General features: G+C 43.6%; 1 protein-coding gene across 5 annotated transcripts in view; it reads right to left on the reverse strand.

Moving 5' to 3' along the window:
* The window catches only part of FTO (FTO alpha-ketoglutarate dependent dioxygenase), a 415,205-nt gene that overhangs the window by 199,514 nt on the left and 200,317 nt on the right, over positions 1–15,374 (reverse strand). For 4 of the 5 annotated variants that reach the window (XM_054511328.2, XM_045891109.3, XM_064580796.1 and 1 more), the window contains exon 8: positions 896–1,020. The exons of the other annotated variant lie outside the window; for it this stretch is intronic. In XM_054511328.2, coding sequence (XP_054367303.2) covers positions 896–1,020 — 125 coding nt within the window. The remainder of the gene's footprint in view (positions 1–895; positions 1,021–15,374) is intronic. 5 annotated transcript variants of the gene reach the window in all.

A 15,374-nucleotide genomic window follows, 5' to 3' on the forward strand; every position in this document is an offset into this window, starting at 1 on the left:
CTTGTTCAGACAAACCAATTTTCATGATAACTGTTACTAGTAAAGCCACCATTACAAACTCTGCTGCATGAACTCATTTGGAGAAATATTATGTCTATCAATGTTCTTGACTCCCAGGCACACAGGATTTTTTAAGCCTCAAATAAGACTCAGAGACAAAAATTCAGAATGATCTTCCTGATTCCTCTCCCTCTTGCTGAGAGACAGATGATAATTCAGCAGTTTTTACCAAGTGCAGATCTAAAGGGTAACCCTAACGTTTGGGGGAAGTAGTTTCTACCTTCCACCCATCAATTGTTTCTCAAATAAGAGCAGGATAACAGAATCTAGAGTACGCAAGCCTCAATTCTGCAAAAACTCATGATTTATAGAAACTTTCTACCAGTAACAGCTTTCTAACCACAGGTAAGTCCATAAGCAAAGAAACTAGATTGAAGCCAACATAATTCCTACTTGGCCAATTCTAAAACTGGGATTTGATAAATCGACCACTTTCAAGCAAACTGCCTCTCACTGACTGATGTAGGAGCACTGTGTGAATTTCCCAGACATCTGCCCTAACGAGGCAGCAATGTTAGTCTTTTAGAGCCGTGATTAAAAGGGTCCTTCGGCATCAGCTACTTCTATTCTGTTATGCTCAGGATGCAACCATTGATGCGAAACGTTACACTCGGGGATAAATCATATACACCTACAGATGACATCATGGCTCATTACAATTAATGTAGTAGGTACCGTGAGTAGGAGAGCTAACTTTGGCTGAGAGCATCTGTAACCTGCTGATTTTTCATGGCCCCTCCAATGAGAGGTGTAAGACCCATCGCGAGGAAGGGCTCAGCCAAATATGTCGCGGTGTTTTCAGGGACGACAAATCCCATTTCATCAGAGAACTGACCTGGCGTGCCACTCCCTCCTCAAGTTTTGACGTGTGGTGAGCAAGGCAAGGATGGCAGTCAGGATTTCAGTCCTTTGTTCCACGGGGACCCCCTCTCTTCTAACTTCACGAAGCACAGCATTTGTCTAGAAGGAATGGTCCAAAAAAAGAGAGAACAGGAAAAATTAATAATAAAAAAAGCCCATAAGCAAATAAGGACAGTAAATCAATGGCTTTTTTATTACAGTTCCCCTGCTAACAAATCAATACAGTAAATGATGGTCAAAAATGGCCAGCATATATTTTGTATTTAATCAATGTACAAGGCACATAAGGTAAACCCGAAAGCTCCATTGCCTTAAGTAACACATCGAGATACTGTGTGTTCTCACTCTAATTTCCTCAGTGCACCACCAGTCTTTTTCCTGGGAACTGCCTCCCATGAGCTATTATTAGAAATGATTTTCACGTATACCTCACTGTGAGTTGTTTGTTTTGCCTTTTAAAAAAGAGCAGTCTCTGACTTTCTCTCACTCTGTTTCCTGCCACCCAGCTGAGGATTTCTGCACTGCCTCTCCTGTTTGAATCATTAATTTCTATTTCCAGCCATGCAAGCAATTTTTTTTTTTTTTGGTTCACTCATTTTCCTTGCTTGTTGCAAATCAAAAGCTTGCAAAGAAAGAAACAATAAGAGTACTAAAATCAAATTCAGTCTCAATGAAGCCTTCTAGCTTTAAAAATCCACGACATTTCAAATGATATGTACAGGGATTCTTGTGCACAGCAGCCTTCCGATTTGAGGAAGAATCACTTACTCAAGGTCACGGGTACGGTCCTTAAGACAAATTAGGCTCACAGGTGAGTACAAAAACACTCCAGCTTCTACCGAGCATTGGAAAACGTCAGATGTTGCCTTTAGAAATAGTGGAAGCCCTACACATCATACCCCGCTCACCCTAACAAGGAGCATTACATCAAAACTCAAATCTGAAAGTGTCATTTCAATTTTATCTACAACTCACTCCTGTATGCTCGTTTTGCACACATGTGTTTTCAATGTGCAAATTCATGTAATGTAAGAAACAAGAAAACAATATAGAGGATTCTATTGGCACTTGTAATGTGAGCAAGCAAATGCCTTTCAAGTTTGAAGGCTAGAACTTTTCATCGCACGTATTTATCTTCATGTAACTGGAATAGAAATCTTGAGGATTTAGACATATTTTTCATTTAAAGTTGGTGTGGCTTCTTCAGAGAGGTGTTATACCCAAAGCAAATGCTAAAAGGAATGAACCTGTTACTTTCTTTGTACTGGTGCTTATTTGACTGATGCCACTGCCTTCATTCATTTAAAGAGCACACTCACCATTTTGTCCTCACGTAACTTGAAATACTACTTCCTTACTCCTCTATGGCATTTGGCAGTGTATACTGAATGCCTTCCATGACAGCCTTGAGAAGAGGTGTAGTGAACATCTGTTGTCTGGCTGCCTTCTATCCAGACCCCGTCCCCCTTTCCTGTAACAACATCAAACCTTCTCTTAGGGAAGTCTTTTATTGTATGCAGTCTTAGAGAGACTGCCAACTAAATAAAGTGTCCCGCTCTCTCCCATGAAGGATGTGGGCCAGGCCAACCTGATTCGCTCTTCCAGGACTTGAGACACTTAAGAAGAATGACAAAGAAAGGGAAAAATCTTGGAGGCCATTTATCAATTTCCTTGGTTCCTACCACCCATGGTCCTCAAAGTATTCCTGGTTTCCTGAACTTTCTGAGTAGAGATCATTCCTCTTCTTTGGATACCACGAAGTTATCCAATATCCTTTGAATCAAGTCCCATTTGGTTCGAATTCTGTTTCGAAACCAGAATCTGTTTCTGTTGCTTACAGTCAAAAACCCTAACTGATACAGAAAGATAAGATAGGAAATAGTATCTCCTTTGTTAAAGGATCCAAGATAATGTGACTAGCACTAGCCCAGAAAAGGACCCTGATCTCTGCCTCCTGGGTCCAGAATTACATCTACTAGACCAGGCCATATACCCAGTTGGACACTCTGAGCTTCAAGGACAATGATATTATTAGCCCTCTAGCACAGGGAGGAACGCTCATATTCTCTAGTTGCTTCTCCTGCATGAAGCCCAGGCTCCAAGTGGCTAAAGCAGGAGTTGCAAATGCAAATACCCACCAGAGCCAGAAAGGTAACATGAATGAGTTAAGCAAGATGACCTGATGAGAGCCTGTGCTCTGCGCAAAAAAGGCAGTCACTGTTCAGCAACAGCCAACTCTGCCATTCTGAAAAGCTGTCTCGGTGGTGCCGGATTCGTGAATTTTCAAAATAAACAAGAAATCTGTCTTGATTTTTTTTTTTACGTGAGATCTCCTGACTTGTACATGCTGGAAATTCATTTTTTTAAACTGTTAAAACACCACGCAGCCAAACAAGAAACGTCAGTGACTGAACAGAACTCAGGCAGCTGCTCACTGGTGACCTCTAATGTAAAAGATGTCTAATTTCGGAGAGGTGCCGGCATCAGTGGGTACTCTGGCCACAGCAGCGCCCCTTGTCTGTGATGCCCTACCTCAAGTACTTAAAGTTGGAAGGAACCTCAGAAAGTCTTGTGGTTTATCACTATGTCTATAGGTACATAGTATTTTACCAAAATAATAAGCAAAATGTTTCAAATAGAAAAGTACACATCCAAGAGGACTCCAAGGACATAAATAAAATAAATTCTCCTTGTGACTGTATTAAAATAACTTTTTAAAAGAAGTCATTTATCTCCTCTTTACCTTTTGCATCATTTAAGTTTTATCCAGAGGCCCTTGGTTTCCCTGATCAGCCTCTGAGAGGCGAAGGAGAAAGGATTTAAGAAAGCAAGTTTCACAGTGTCAGGGACCCTGTCTGTTTATTTCACTACTGCATCCCAGTGCTTGCCTAATGATTTTTTATAAATATTTGTCAAATCAGTAAATAAAGAAGGAACTTGAAAAACAAGTATTGCAAAAACTAAGAGCAACAGAAGACTGTCTTTTGAGACTTTACTATTAGATAAACTTGTAAACTCATACAATAAACTAAGAGACAGTTATGTGCTTTACCAAGGTGCTCTCTCCACTTGACAAAAGGCTTCACTTCGGGGCGCCTGGGTGGCTCAGTCGTTAAGCGTCTGCCTTCGGCTCGGGTCATGATCCCAGGGTCCTGGGATCGAGCCCTGAATCGGGGTCCCTGCTCCGCGGAAAGCCTGCTTCTCCCTCTCCCACTCCCCCTGCTTGTGTTCCCTCTCTCGCTGTCTCTCTCTCTGTCAAATAAATAAATAAAATCTTTAAAAAAAAAAAAAAAAAGGCTTCACTTCGAGGTCTATTTAAATAAATAGTCCCACTAGTGCAGAGTCTCCTGAACTTCAGTCATTCTAGCACAGTCTCAAAATTCTTGCCACGTTTGTGAATGAGGTATACAATATTTGATATTTTTATTTCAAATGACCCACATTTTAAAGTATAAAATAAATTAGCTTCAAAAGAAAATTGGAAAACCACTGGTACCTGTCTTAAACGAAAAGATAACTGCAAAGGGGCGCCTGGGTGGCTCAGTCGGTTAAGTGGCTGCCTTTGGCTCAGGTCATGATCCCAGGGCCCTGGGATCGAGCCCCACATCGGGCTCCCTGCTCAGCGAGGAGCCTGCTTCTCCCTCTCCCTCTGCTGCTCCCCCTACTTGTGCTCTCTCTCTCTCTGTCAAATAAATAAATAAAATCTTTTTTTTTTTAAAGATAACTGCAAAAATAATATATTAAAAACAAGGCTAGGGGCAGCTGGGGGGCTCAGTCGGTTAAGCGGCTGCCTTCGGCTCAGGTCAGGATCCCAGGGTCCTGGGATCGAGCCCCGCATTGGGCTCCCTGCTCAGCAGAGAGCATGCTTCTCCCTTTCCCGCTGCCTGCCGCTCTGCCTACTTGTGCTATCTCTCTGTCAAATAAATAAATTTTTTTTTAAGATTTTATTTATTTATTTGATGAGACACAGCCAGAGAGGGAACACAAGCAGGGGGAGTGGGAGAGGGAGAAGCAGGCTTCCCGCGGAGCAAGGAGCCCAATGTAGGACTCGATCCCAGGACTCTGGGATCATGACCTGAGCTGAAGGCAGACGCTTAACAACTGAGCCACCCAGGCACCCTTAAATAAATAAATTAAAAAAAAAAAAAGGCTATATGTTGATTTCATTCTAGATAGACGTTGCTTGCTGAAGGCTCTGGGACCGAAGCCTACTGTGTCGTTGTGAATGACGCCATTAACAAGTCTTGGTGAAAGTTAAAGACACGAAGACCTCCTTGACACAAAGATGGGGACTTAAAAGGAGCTGAAAAGGGGGTCCACTTTCTCAGCGTGATCCCCACTATCTGCGGAGTCCTGGAGCGCCACCTAGTGTTCCCGTGGTTAACACCCATGGTCCACATCCCAAGCTCTGGATGCACCACCTTACTACAATGATTTTCCAACACTTCACAGATAAACCTCTTTTTTCTCCAAATGTATTCTTACAGGGAACTCAATATATAAAACAAAACAAAACTGGAGCAGTTCTCTTTGAAGAAGCTGCTATGGAGGACCTAGAATCTCTCTTTGTCATGGGGCATCTCTTCAAAACCCCAAGGAACTGTGAAACACAATTTGCCAACCTCAACCCAAGAGCATTTAAAATAGCATTCAAAGTTTTTAGGGCACCTGGGTGGCTCAGTTGGTTAAGCGACTGCCTTCGGCTCAGGTCATGAGCCTGGAGTCCCAGGATCGAGTCCCACATCAGGCTCCCTGCTCAGCAGGGAGTCTGCTTCTCCCTCTGACCCTCTTCCCTCTCATGCTCTCTGTCTCTCATTCTCTCTCTGGCAAATAAAAAAAAAAAAAAAAAAAAGTTTTTAAAGTTTATACATTGTTGGTGGGAATGCAAAACACTGCCATTGTGGTAAGCAGTTTGGCAGTTTCTTACAAAGTTACACATACACACTTAACATATGACCCATCAATCCCATTTCTGGGGATTTAGCTAAAGAAATAGAAGCTTATATGCACACAAAAACTGGTACAAAAATGTTCATAGCGGCTTTACTCATAACTGCCCCAAACTGGAAACAACCTCAATGCCCTACAAAGGGTAAATGGATAAACACACTGTGGTATATCCACACAAAGGAATACTGCTCAGGAGTGAAAAAGGACAAGCAATTGATAGACGCAGCCACTTGTCTGAATCTCAGTCATAATGAGTGAAAGAGGCTGGTCTCCTGAACCATGAGAGATGATGGACTCTGAAAAACAAACTGAGGGTTCTAGAGGGGAGGGGGGTGGGAGGATGGGTTAGCCTGGTGGTGGGTATTGAGGAGGGCACATTCTGCATGGAGCACTGGGTGTTATGCACAAACAATGAATCATGGAACACTACATCTCAAACTAATGATGTAATGTATGGGTATTAACATAAGAATAAAAAAAAAATAAAAATAAACAAATAAACAAAAAAGAAAGAGGCTGGTCTCCAAAGATTAAACACTGTGTGATTCTATATACTTAACATTCTGGAAAAGGCAAATTACAGGGATAGAGAACAGATTAGTGGTTCCCAGGGATCAACATAGGTGAGGGTTTGTTACAAAGAGGCAACATAAGGGAATTTTTGGAATGACAGAACTATTCTGTATCCCCACTGTGGTGGTGGTTACGTGAGTTTATACATATGTTAAAACTCATAGCACTGTATATCCCCAAAAGTCAATTTCATCATATGAAAATCTTATAAAATTTAATTGTTAAAATTCATTTTCATCACATTTTTAGGACCACAAAGAATGCAGAAAGCAAATGTACATATAAATACATCCAAATAAGTAGTGAGTAGGAAATAGAACTATATCTAGATTATGAAACAAATTCTGTTACCAAAAAAAATCTTTTCAAGATATTAGAAAAGGATGGGTGAATTTAGATTGAGCATTCAGACCCTTAATTATAGTATTTCATAAAATTTAGAGTGAAAAGAAGCCATTGCACAAATGTTAATTTCAGAGTGTCAAAGAGCATTCTTTTGACAAGAATTAACAATGATATTTTTCTCCTTATACTAGTGTTGGCTCCTTAAGGGTTGACTTTATGCAGGAAATGTTAATAGCCCATTTTCCCAACAGTAGTAACACAGAACTGTCTTCAAACAAGTACCAATTTTTAAACAGTCTCCTGTTACCGAAAACACTCCCTCTCCTCTCCTCAAAATAGAAGGCAAGTAAATCAGGGGTTTAGAAATCATGCTCTGGGGGTTAGATTTCATTTCATTAGTAACTCTTTTTCAACAGAAATTGATGAAAATGCTGGCCTATCAGGAAAAGACTGGCAATATTCTTCAGGCTGTTAGCTGGGTAGATCCCGGCTGTCACCTCCTAGCTGTGGGCCTTTATCCCAACTGCAAAATGGTGAAGACACCAGAGCCTCTCCATAGGTTCTTGTGAGGAGGAGGTGCCCAGACATACTCCACTATGATTCGTATTGTTTCGAACTCATGAATCAGTCTCATGCTAGGTTGTACTATTTCAACGAAAACATTCCTGCCAGTATCTATGACTTCACATGGAACATTTGAAAAGGCCATCAGGCAGCCACTGAAGGATCACCACCAGAAGAACCACTGAAGGATCACCACCAGAAGCAGCCTCTACCAGGAGCCAGAGGCACTTGCATCCCCCTAGTGGTAGAAAATCTTTACCCTCTGCTGGCGGATTTTATTTTTAGAGTCAGTGCTTGTCCTCCTTGACACCGTTCTCTCTCAGGCTACCATCCAATACGTGTCCTGACCTTCTTCATCTCCTCTGGGGGTTCCTCAACTGTTGCTGGCCCAGGGCAAGAGCCCTGGTTCTCATCTGAAGTCTTCTGTTTGCTCTCTCTGGGAGTGACCCCCACCTCCAGTGTCTCTAAGGTTCCCCTGTAGACTGATGACTTTGAACAGATCATCTCAGCCGAGCTCTGGCCCCATATAGCCCCTGACTGCCTATCTCTTCTTAAATATACCCTTCAAACATGGAGTCTCAACCTCAGCTTGCCCACATCTGAACTATCATTGCTTTCCCATCGCTTCCCTCTTCATCGACCTGCTCCTTCTCCTGTATTTCCCTAGAAGGGCGAATGGCACCACTATCAACTCCATTGCCCAATCCAGATGGCTAGGGCTCATCCTATTGGCCTCCCTCTCCTTTCCCTGCACTCCCAGTACCTAAACTTTAAATCCTGTCATTCCTCTCTGTTCAATATGACTCAAACTTATTTTTTCCCCACTGCCACAGGCTAAGTTCAGGCCCATCTCTCGTCTGGACCATGAAGTGGCGTCCAAACTACCCTCTCTCTGAATCCATTTCACCCCCTCACGAATGTTCCTCCTCCAAGAGGGCTATCTCAGGGTCAAAGGAAACAAGGAGCTTCAACCTCCAAAACCTCACCTAAACCAGAGTAGCTCTGTTCATATATGCTTCATTTGTTGTCATTTGAGACCAAAAAGAAACCAACCAACCAACAAACAAAAAAACTTAATTTTTTTTAGAAGCCAGAATTCTTAACCTGACCAAAATAACCACACCAAAACAACACTCCTGGTCACTTCTCAAATTTTATGTCTTGCCATCTCCCAATCCATTTAGAACCAATGTCAGTTCCCTGAAAATACATGGCTGTTCTACATGATACATTTACTTGTTGTATAACTGGCCAGTAACTACTAATTCTTTATGAAACACGGAAGGAAGGGAGGGAGGGAGGGAGAGAGAGAGAGAGAGAGAAAGAAAGAAAAGAAAAGAAAGAAAGAAGAAAGAAAAAGAAAGACAGAAAAAGAAAGAAGAAAGAAAGAAAGAAAGAAAGACCTCAAATAACACCTCCTCTATGAAGTTCTCCATGAACCGAATCCTTCCTCCCAATTACATAGAGTTGGTCACTCCTCCTTACGTGGCACTGCTGAACATCTCACAAACCATGCCACGCTCTGTTGCTCTTATTTACTCACTGGATGCTTCCTCCTCCAGAACGGGAGCTCTGTTAGAGCAGTAGGCCCCTGCCCATTTCCTCCCAGTACCCTCCAAGGTGCCTGCTTTGGCACTGTGTCATGAAAACAGATTCCTGAGAGATGCTTGTTGAATAAATGAAAGCAAATGACATGCCAGAGCATGTCTGGTAAATAAGATGAACAATCAAGCCACAGAGTACTATTTGAGATCAAAAACAGTATGTGAGACAAGCTCTGGTTGGATGCAAACTGTACCTAATGAGAATTCTAAGAAAAACGTTGTGGAAACGATTTTTAAACAATGGCATCAAGAAAAATAAGGCTATGCAATCCCCAGGTGACCACATAGAAGGGCAATACATATCTGGAAGGATGTATCTGAAAGTACATCTAAAAGTTTTACTACACTGGGATCCCATGTAATCTTTCCAGACCCTCCTAATAAGCCAAGAAGTCTCATTTTCTCCATTTCAAAAACAAAAAATCTACTTCAGACTCTGGCAACCCACAGTATCCTAAGGACCTGTAAGAATTCCCCAGTGTTTTCAGCTTCTCCTGGCTCAAAACTTTATGCATAAAGCCAAAAAAGAAATCCACAACCAGAGAGGACAAGGAAGGAGGGAGGAAGGGAGGGAAGGAAAGAGGTTGATTGAGAATGAAAAAAGAAAAACCAAAACTCTAAGGTTCTAAGAAGCCTCGAAATTGGGGCGCCTGGGGGGCGCAGTCGGTTAAGTGGCCAACTGTTGGTTTGGGCTGAGGTTGTGAACTCGGGGTCACGGATCCAGTCCCATGTCAGGCTCTGCGCTCAGTGGGAAGTGTGCTTGAGATTCTCTCTCCCTCTGCCCCTCCCGCTCATGCTCTCTCTCTAAATAAATCTTAAAAAAAAAAAAAAAGCAATCTCAAACTTTGGAAAAAATCTCCCAAGTAGGAATTTATTCAATTAAAACCAAGCAATTCAGCTAATTCTTGGTGGATGTATTTGTACATTCAGTCATTGCCAGTATGTCCTAATTCTGGGGTACCATAAGGAAAGCACACATGGACGGACATGCCATCTACAGAATTTGTAGCATACAAGGTTTTTGGACAGGAATCACGTTGCGCTTTAAAAGGAAAATTACAGCATTTACTTCTTACTAATAATTCAACAGAAGTCATTAATTCTTTTGGTTCCTTTCTGAGATGGGGTAACAGCTTCTGAAACTCTGTTTTAATCCATCCTTCTTACAAATCAGAGAACTCTGCCTAAGGAAATGCACGGAAACGCAAGGCATTCCACAAACATGGCTGGTAATCCCTCTGCTTTAGTTCATTTAAAAAAAAAAAAAAAATCTGCTGCTGTTTTTCCCATTTCAAAAGCCATATAAACACCAGGATGCCAGAACTGCATGCCTTTCCCGCCTTCCCATCTCCCAATCCTCACCAGCGCCAAAAAAGCAGTACCGTCATTATGGGGAAAATGCCCCGCCGAACACTTTTCACGTTAGGGCTGTATTTCCCCTCTGCACACACAAATTACTAAGATATGCTCGGACAGATAAAGAGGGCTAAAGGTTCAACTTGTGAAGAAACTTGGTTTAAGATGTTATCAGCTGGGAAAGCTATTTCCTCACATCAACACTGCCACGGGCTGTCAAAAACCCAACCAGGGCTCCCCTCTTCAAAAGTCCAGGAACACTTTTTTTCTCTTTCTTTCTTTCCTTTTTTTTTTTTAAAGAAGAAAGGCACAGAACCCACCGAGATAGCCTTAGTCCCATCAAAGAGAGGTCGATCTCAGGTCTTCCTTCATTTACTGATTGTCAGTTTAAGACGGCTCTTTTGTGAGGCCTCCGGAGCTCAGTGCTGAGTGATGCCTTCACATTTGCTAAACTGGACTGGGCACCACCGACGATCTCTAGCATGCTGGGATCCAGAGCCCAGAAGAACAAATAAACACGCCTTGCAGCCTTTTTGCCGACTTTATCTCCCTCTCCGGGAGCAGGAGGGTTTTGGGGGTGCTAATGTTTACACAATGTTAAAACTTTCTTTCCCCTGTTTCCTGAATTTGAGAAGACACATCCTGGATGACCTCGGCTGAGAGATAACACCAAGTCACCGCTGGCTGCCCCGTCTATGGACTACTTCAGGCTGCTGTCTCCATCCCGCCCCTCCCAGCCTCCGCCCTTCAAGGCCGGCTCAGCAAGGAGAGCAGGAGAGGAGCTAGACCGTCTTGAACGGAAGGCACAAAGGCAGAAGTCTCCAAGAGGCTGCCTACAGAGCAGCCTTTTATTTTAGTCCCACCTACAGATCCACTTGATTCAGTTCATCTCAAAGACCCACTTGATTTGAGTGAACATTTCAGCAGAGTTTTTGCCAAAGGAGCCTCAAAAATGTACTAGTAAGCCATACTCTCGCCTTTTCCCACCATGTGCTGTTGAACTAAGGGAGCTCCCGCAGAGTAATCAAGGATGATGCTGGTGGGCAGAGGATGCTGGGAAAATGCTCCCTTGGTCAGTTTCCTCATCTGTGAAGGGGTGTCTGTAAGAGCACCAACTACTCTTCTGATGATCACATGAGATAATCCGCTTCGAAAGCACTCTGCACAATGCTTGGCACGCACAAAATGCTCAATGAACGCTGGAGACCTGTCATCAGCAGCATTATGTGTAAAAAAAATTGGGGCAAAATGATCCCAGAAGATATGGATCCCATTTATATATATATATATCCTAAAATACCACAGCCATGAATCTGAATAATTACTGAGTTGGTTTTTTTTCCCCCAAAGCACTTTCACAGGACCTCCCATTTTTGTCCTCCTACCAACGCAGAAATCACCATAGCTCGTGTGTTTCACGAAAAGCGCAGGAACCACAGCAGCCGGCCGGGTGCCGCACAAACTCTCAGGACCGTCGTGGCGGTGACCGCCGGAATGCCCCGGCTGCTGGAGGGAAGGACGGCCTGCCGCACACATTTAACATGGGGTGCTGGGTCAGCGAATGGAGGCTGGACCTCAGAGCTCCAGCTGGCAACGCTGGTGTTTCGGGCGATGGCAGAAAACCGCCCGCATATTTGTCAAGGAAGGGAAAAACAGAGAAAGCAAGGGAGGGAGGGAGGGAGGGAGAGAGGGAGGAAAAAAAGAGGAAGGCAAAAAGAAAGGAGAAGGAAAGAAGGGAGGAAAGAGAGAGAGAGAAAGGTGAAGAGGGAAAAGGAGTGTTTATAGAAGCCAGCTGCTTGGGCCCTGGCGCCAGGAGCCCCTCATCCTGCTATTTCGCGCTTGCAACCCCACTGCTCCCGCTGGCACAGGTACAACTAAATGTTGACTTCAATGCTTCAGAGAGCACTCGACGGATTTTGTCCATGATTAATTGCCAAAGACATGGCTGGCCATATGGAACAGAGAAAGCATCAAGTAATTCATACTTCTGTATGTGATCGCTTGGCCCCTGTTGTTTTAATGTACAGGAAAGAGCTAGTATAGCACAGCCCTGGTGTCTTGCCCCCGACAGCCCATTAAGAAATCTCAAAGCACCTAGTCGAAGTTATGCTGTTGGCTTTTCAATAGCAGCCTAATAAAACAGAAGCAAAGCTTTCCAACTAGTCTTAAATCTTTCACATACAGTACATTAACTACTGTGGCTAAAACAACGGGCTTCTTATGATAGGAAATGGGATTTGATTTCTAGTCTCTGCATACTTACTGAAAGCCTTTTTTTGACCTTTATGGAGTTTACAAAATCATTGTTCTTTTCCCCCCCTGTTTTCCAAGTAGCCTAATAGATTCGTTTGCTTCTGCAGAGTCTACTCTTAGTCACTACTGCGCGCGGTCTAGATCATAAAGCTGATTCACACAGAGGTGGAAGAAACGGCGTAATTATTCTTACCAAGAGAGCCCAGGAATCGTTCTGGCTTCTGAGGCACTAGCTTTCTTAAAAAACCAGAAGACAACGAAAGCTGTACACCAGGGAGGAAAGCCTCACAAACACACTCTTATCACACTCCCCACCCCGCTCCCTTTCCCATCACTCTGTGAAATGAATCCATTCGATGTGGGGAAAAAAATACCAATTTATTTTCCAGATGCTCTACTGTTGGCTCTGGGTGACACTCTACGCCAGGCAAAAGGAGAAGGTGGAATGCTGGTGGGCAGACCTCGGGTGCAATGCTGTCCCCACTTGCAGTCTACTAGCTCTGTCCATTACGAAAATCTTTGCAGACTGTTATTTTCAGGTTGAGGGGAAATGCATATACATTTCCGTGAAGTTTTCCTTTCCAGGATTTTCAAGTGACAGCACTAAAAACTGTAATACCATCATCGGTAGTTTCCTTTGTCAGGTCGGAGGTGTGTTGGCCGGGGATGACTGTTGGCACTTTTCACGAGAAAATATTTATACAATGTTTTATGTCTGAGGATTTTTAGGTGGTGAAATTATCCTCCCACCAGAAGACACCATATACGGGAAATTCCACTTGACTGCCTACTCATTAGCAGGAGTGTAATTGCCCCTACTGTTGAAGTGAACTAACAGCCCATTTAGAGCTCTAAGCCAATGGCAATTTTTTCTGCCTCCCCGCCGCCTCTCCTTCCTCGTAACATGCTGGTACTTTCCAGCATGAGCAACTCGACCAGTAAACAATTCATGAAACAGAGGGCAACAGCAAGAGGCTCGAAAGAAAAAAAAAAAACACAAAGGCATTGAAACTGACTCGGCAACGTAGCAATGAAGACACCCTGCGAGATTTCTACAAAGACAAGAAGCCTTCTCACCCACCATTATATGATAGATATTTCCTGTTTTATTCATGGAATGCTCCATGGGGTATGATGGTAATGTAATTCCTATTTTACAGATGGGAAAACTGAGTTTGGGGAGCTGAAATGCCCCAGAATAATACACACCTCAGGGGCAGAGGCATGAGCATGCGAAATCTTTGCATGTCTAGCTGACTGCTCACTGCAGTGGAAGCTCTAACAGATTATATGTAAAAGTATCATATGTAATATATACATAGAGATAGTGAAAAGAAATTCACATGAAAGTATCTTCCTGAAATCTCATCCATGGAAACAAACCCCTACCTTAGCTGCCTTGCTTCGATAAAGAAATTAAAAGGTTTAGACTACAAACACAGCACACAGGGATACTCCCTGGATCCAGAATTAAATGTGGACATCTGCATACATCTCACATAATGAACACGAGAATGACAGCGGGCTTCTTCCCAATTACTTCCCAATTCAGCAGTGCCTTGCCTTATCTGTGTCTTTTCATCAGAAACTATTCACTCCACAAATAAAAAAGCAACAATTCTCCCAACCGTGGCACAACATACACATGGCCCCCGACTCCCAGCCACCGCTTCTAAGAATCTCCCTGTGCTAATCTAGTCGTTGGCCTGTTAATTGGAGGTGAAGAATGGCTAGCTACACCGAGCACTCCATAACTGATCCACTGGTGACGTTTGGCCTAAAAGTGGCTTAGCTGCTTCCCATCGTTGGGCAAGTGAAGAGTTACCCAAGATCTCCATCAGATCAGCTTTCCCCTTCCCCCAAACAGCAGTAGCACAAAGGCTGAAGGGGTCTGTCATGCACACTGGATTATATGAAGTGTAAAACATTGGGGGAGCGGGGAAGGGGAGGGGAGGCCTTTGAAAGGGAACGGGGGAAAAAGAAATCACACTTGCAAGAGGATCCAGCTGACAGCCCAGTCCCTAACAAGTGAGACAAGTGAATATGTTTGGAAACATTGTGAATGCAGGAAGAGTGCGGGCCCTTTGTCTGCGGCCCTACAGTGTGTCTTTAACCCAACTGCTGCCTGCATCACTGAACATATGTTTTCTACACAAGAACTGAAGCAGAAAAGGCTCTTTGTTATAATTCACTCCTTTGTATTTATCTGTCCCACCCACCACCCCCCCGCCCACCCCCACACTCAGTAACATCCAAACCAAAGCCCTGGTGGAAACTTTAACTGCCCGTGAGAGTGAGGCCAGAATGCCCAGCCGGGACCCTTCTCCTGCCCCCCAGGCCTAGAGAACTGCTCTCCTCACAATGGCAGGAGAAGCAAGAGGGTACATTTATTTAGGGCCTACTATGTGCTCGGTGTCGCAACAAGCATTTTATCCACATCATCCCATTTAATCCAACAGTCACCATTGTATGAGGCACCTTTATTTTAAAGATGAGAAGACGGCAGCACCACCGAGAGAGTCAATAACCCCCAGAGCCACGAGGGAAGAGTTGTTTTAGATGTGTGGTGCTGGCAATGCTCTGGGGGCATTTATCAAACAGGGCGACAGAGCTGGAGAGAAATGTAGATGTAGGATTTGAGAATATGGGAAAATTTACACACACACACACACACACCCCATTCTGCCCTTTAAACTAAACATCACTGCATCTGAGCTGGGAACCGGGCGGTACAGAACTCAGAGTCAAGCAAAGCTGATGAGGCTTCCTAACTCCGGGCTGCGATGAAGAGAAAATTTTAAGTCACTC

Source organism: Mirounga angustirostris, unplaced genomic scaffold (assembly GCF_029215605.1).
Source record: "Mirounga angustirostris isolate CCGP_5_RB_7025 unplaced genomic scaffold, mMirAng1.0.hap1 SCAF_16, whole genome shotgun sequence".
In the NCBI taxonomy this organism is placed as follows: domain Eukaryota; kingdom Metazoa; phylum Chordata; class Mammalia; order Carnivora; family Phocidae; genus Mirounga; species Mirounga angustirostris.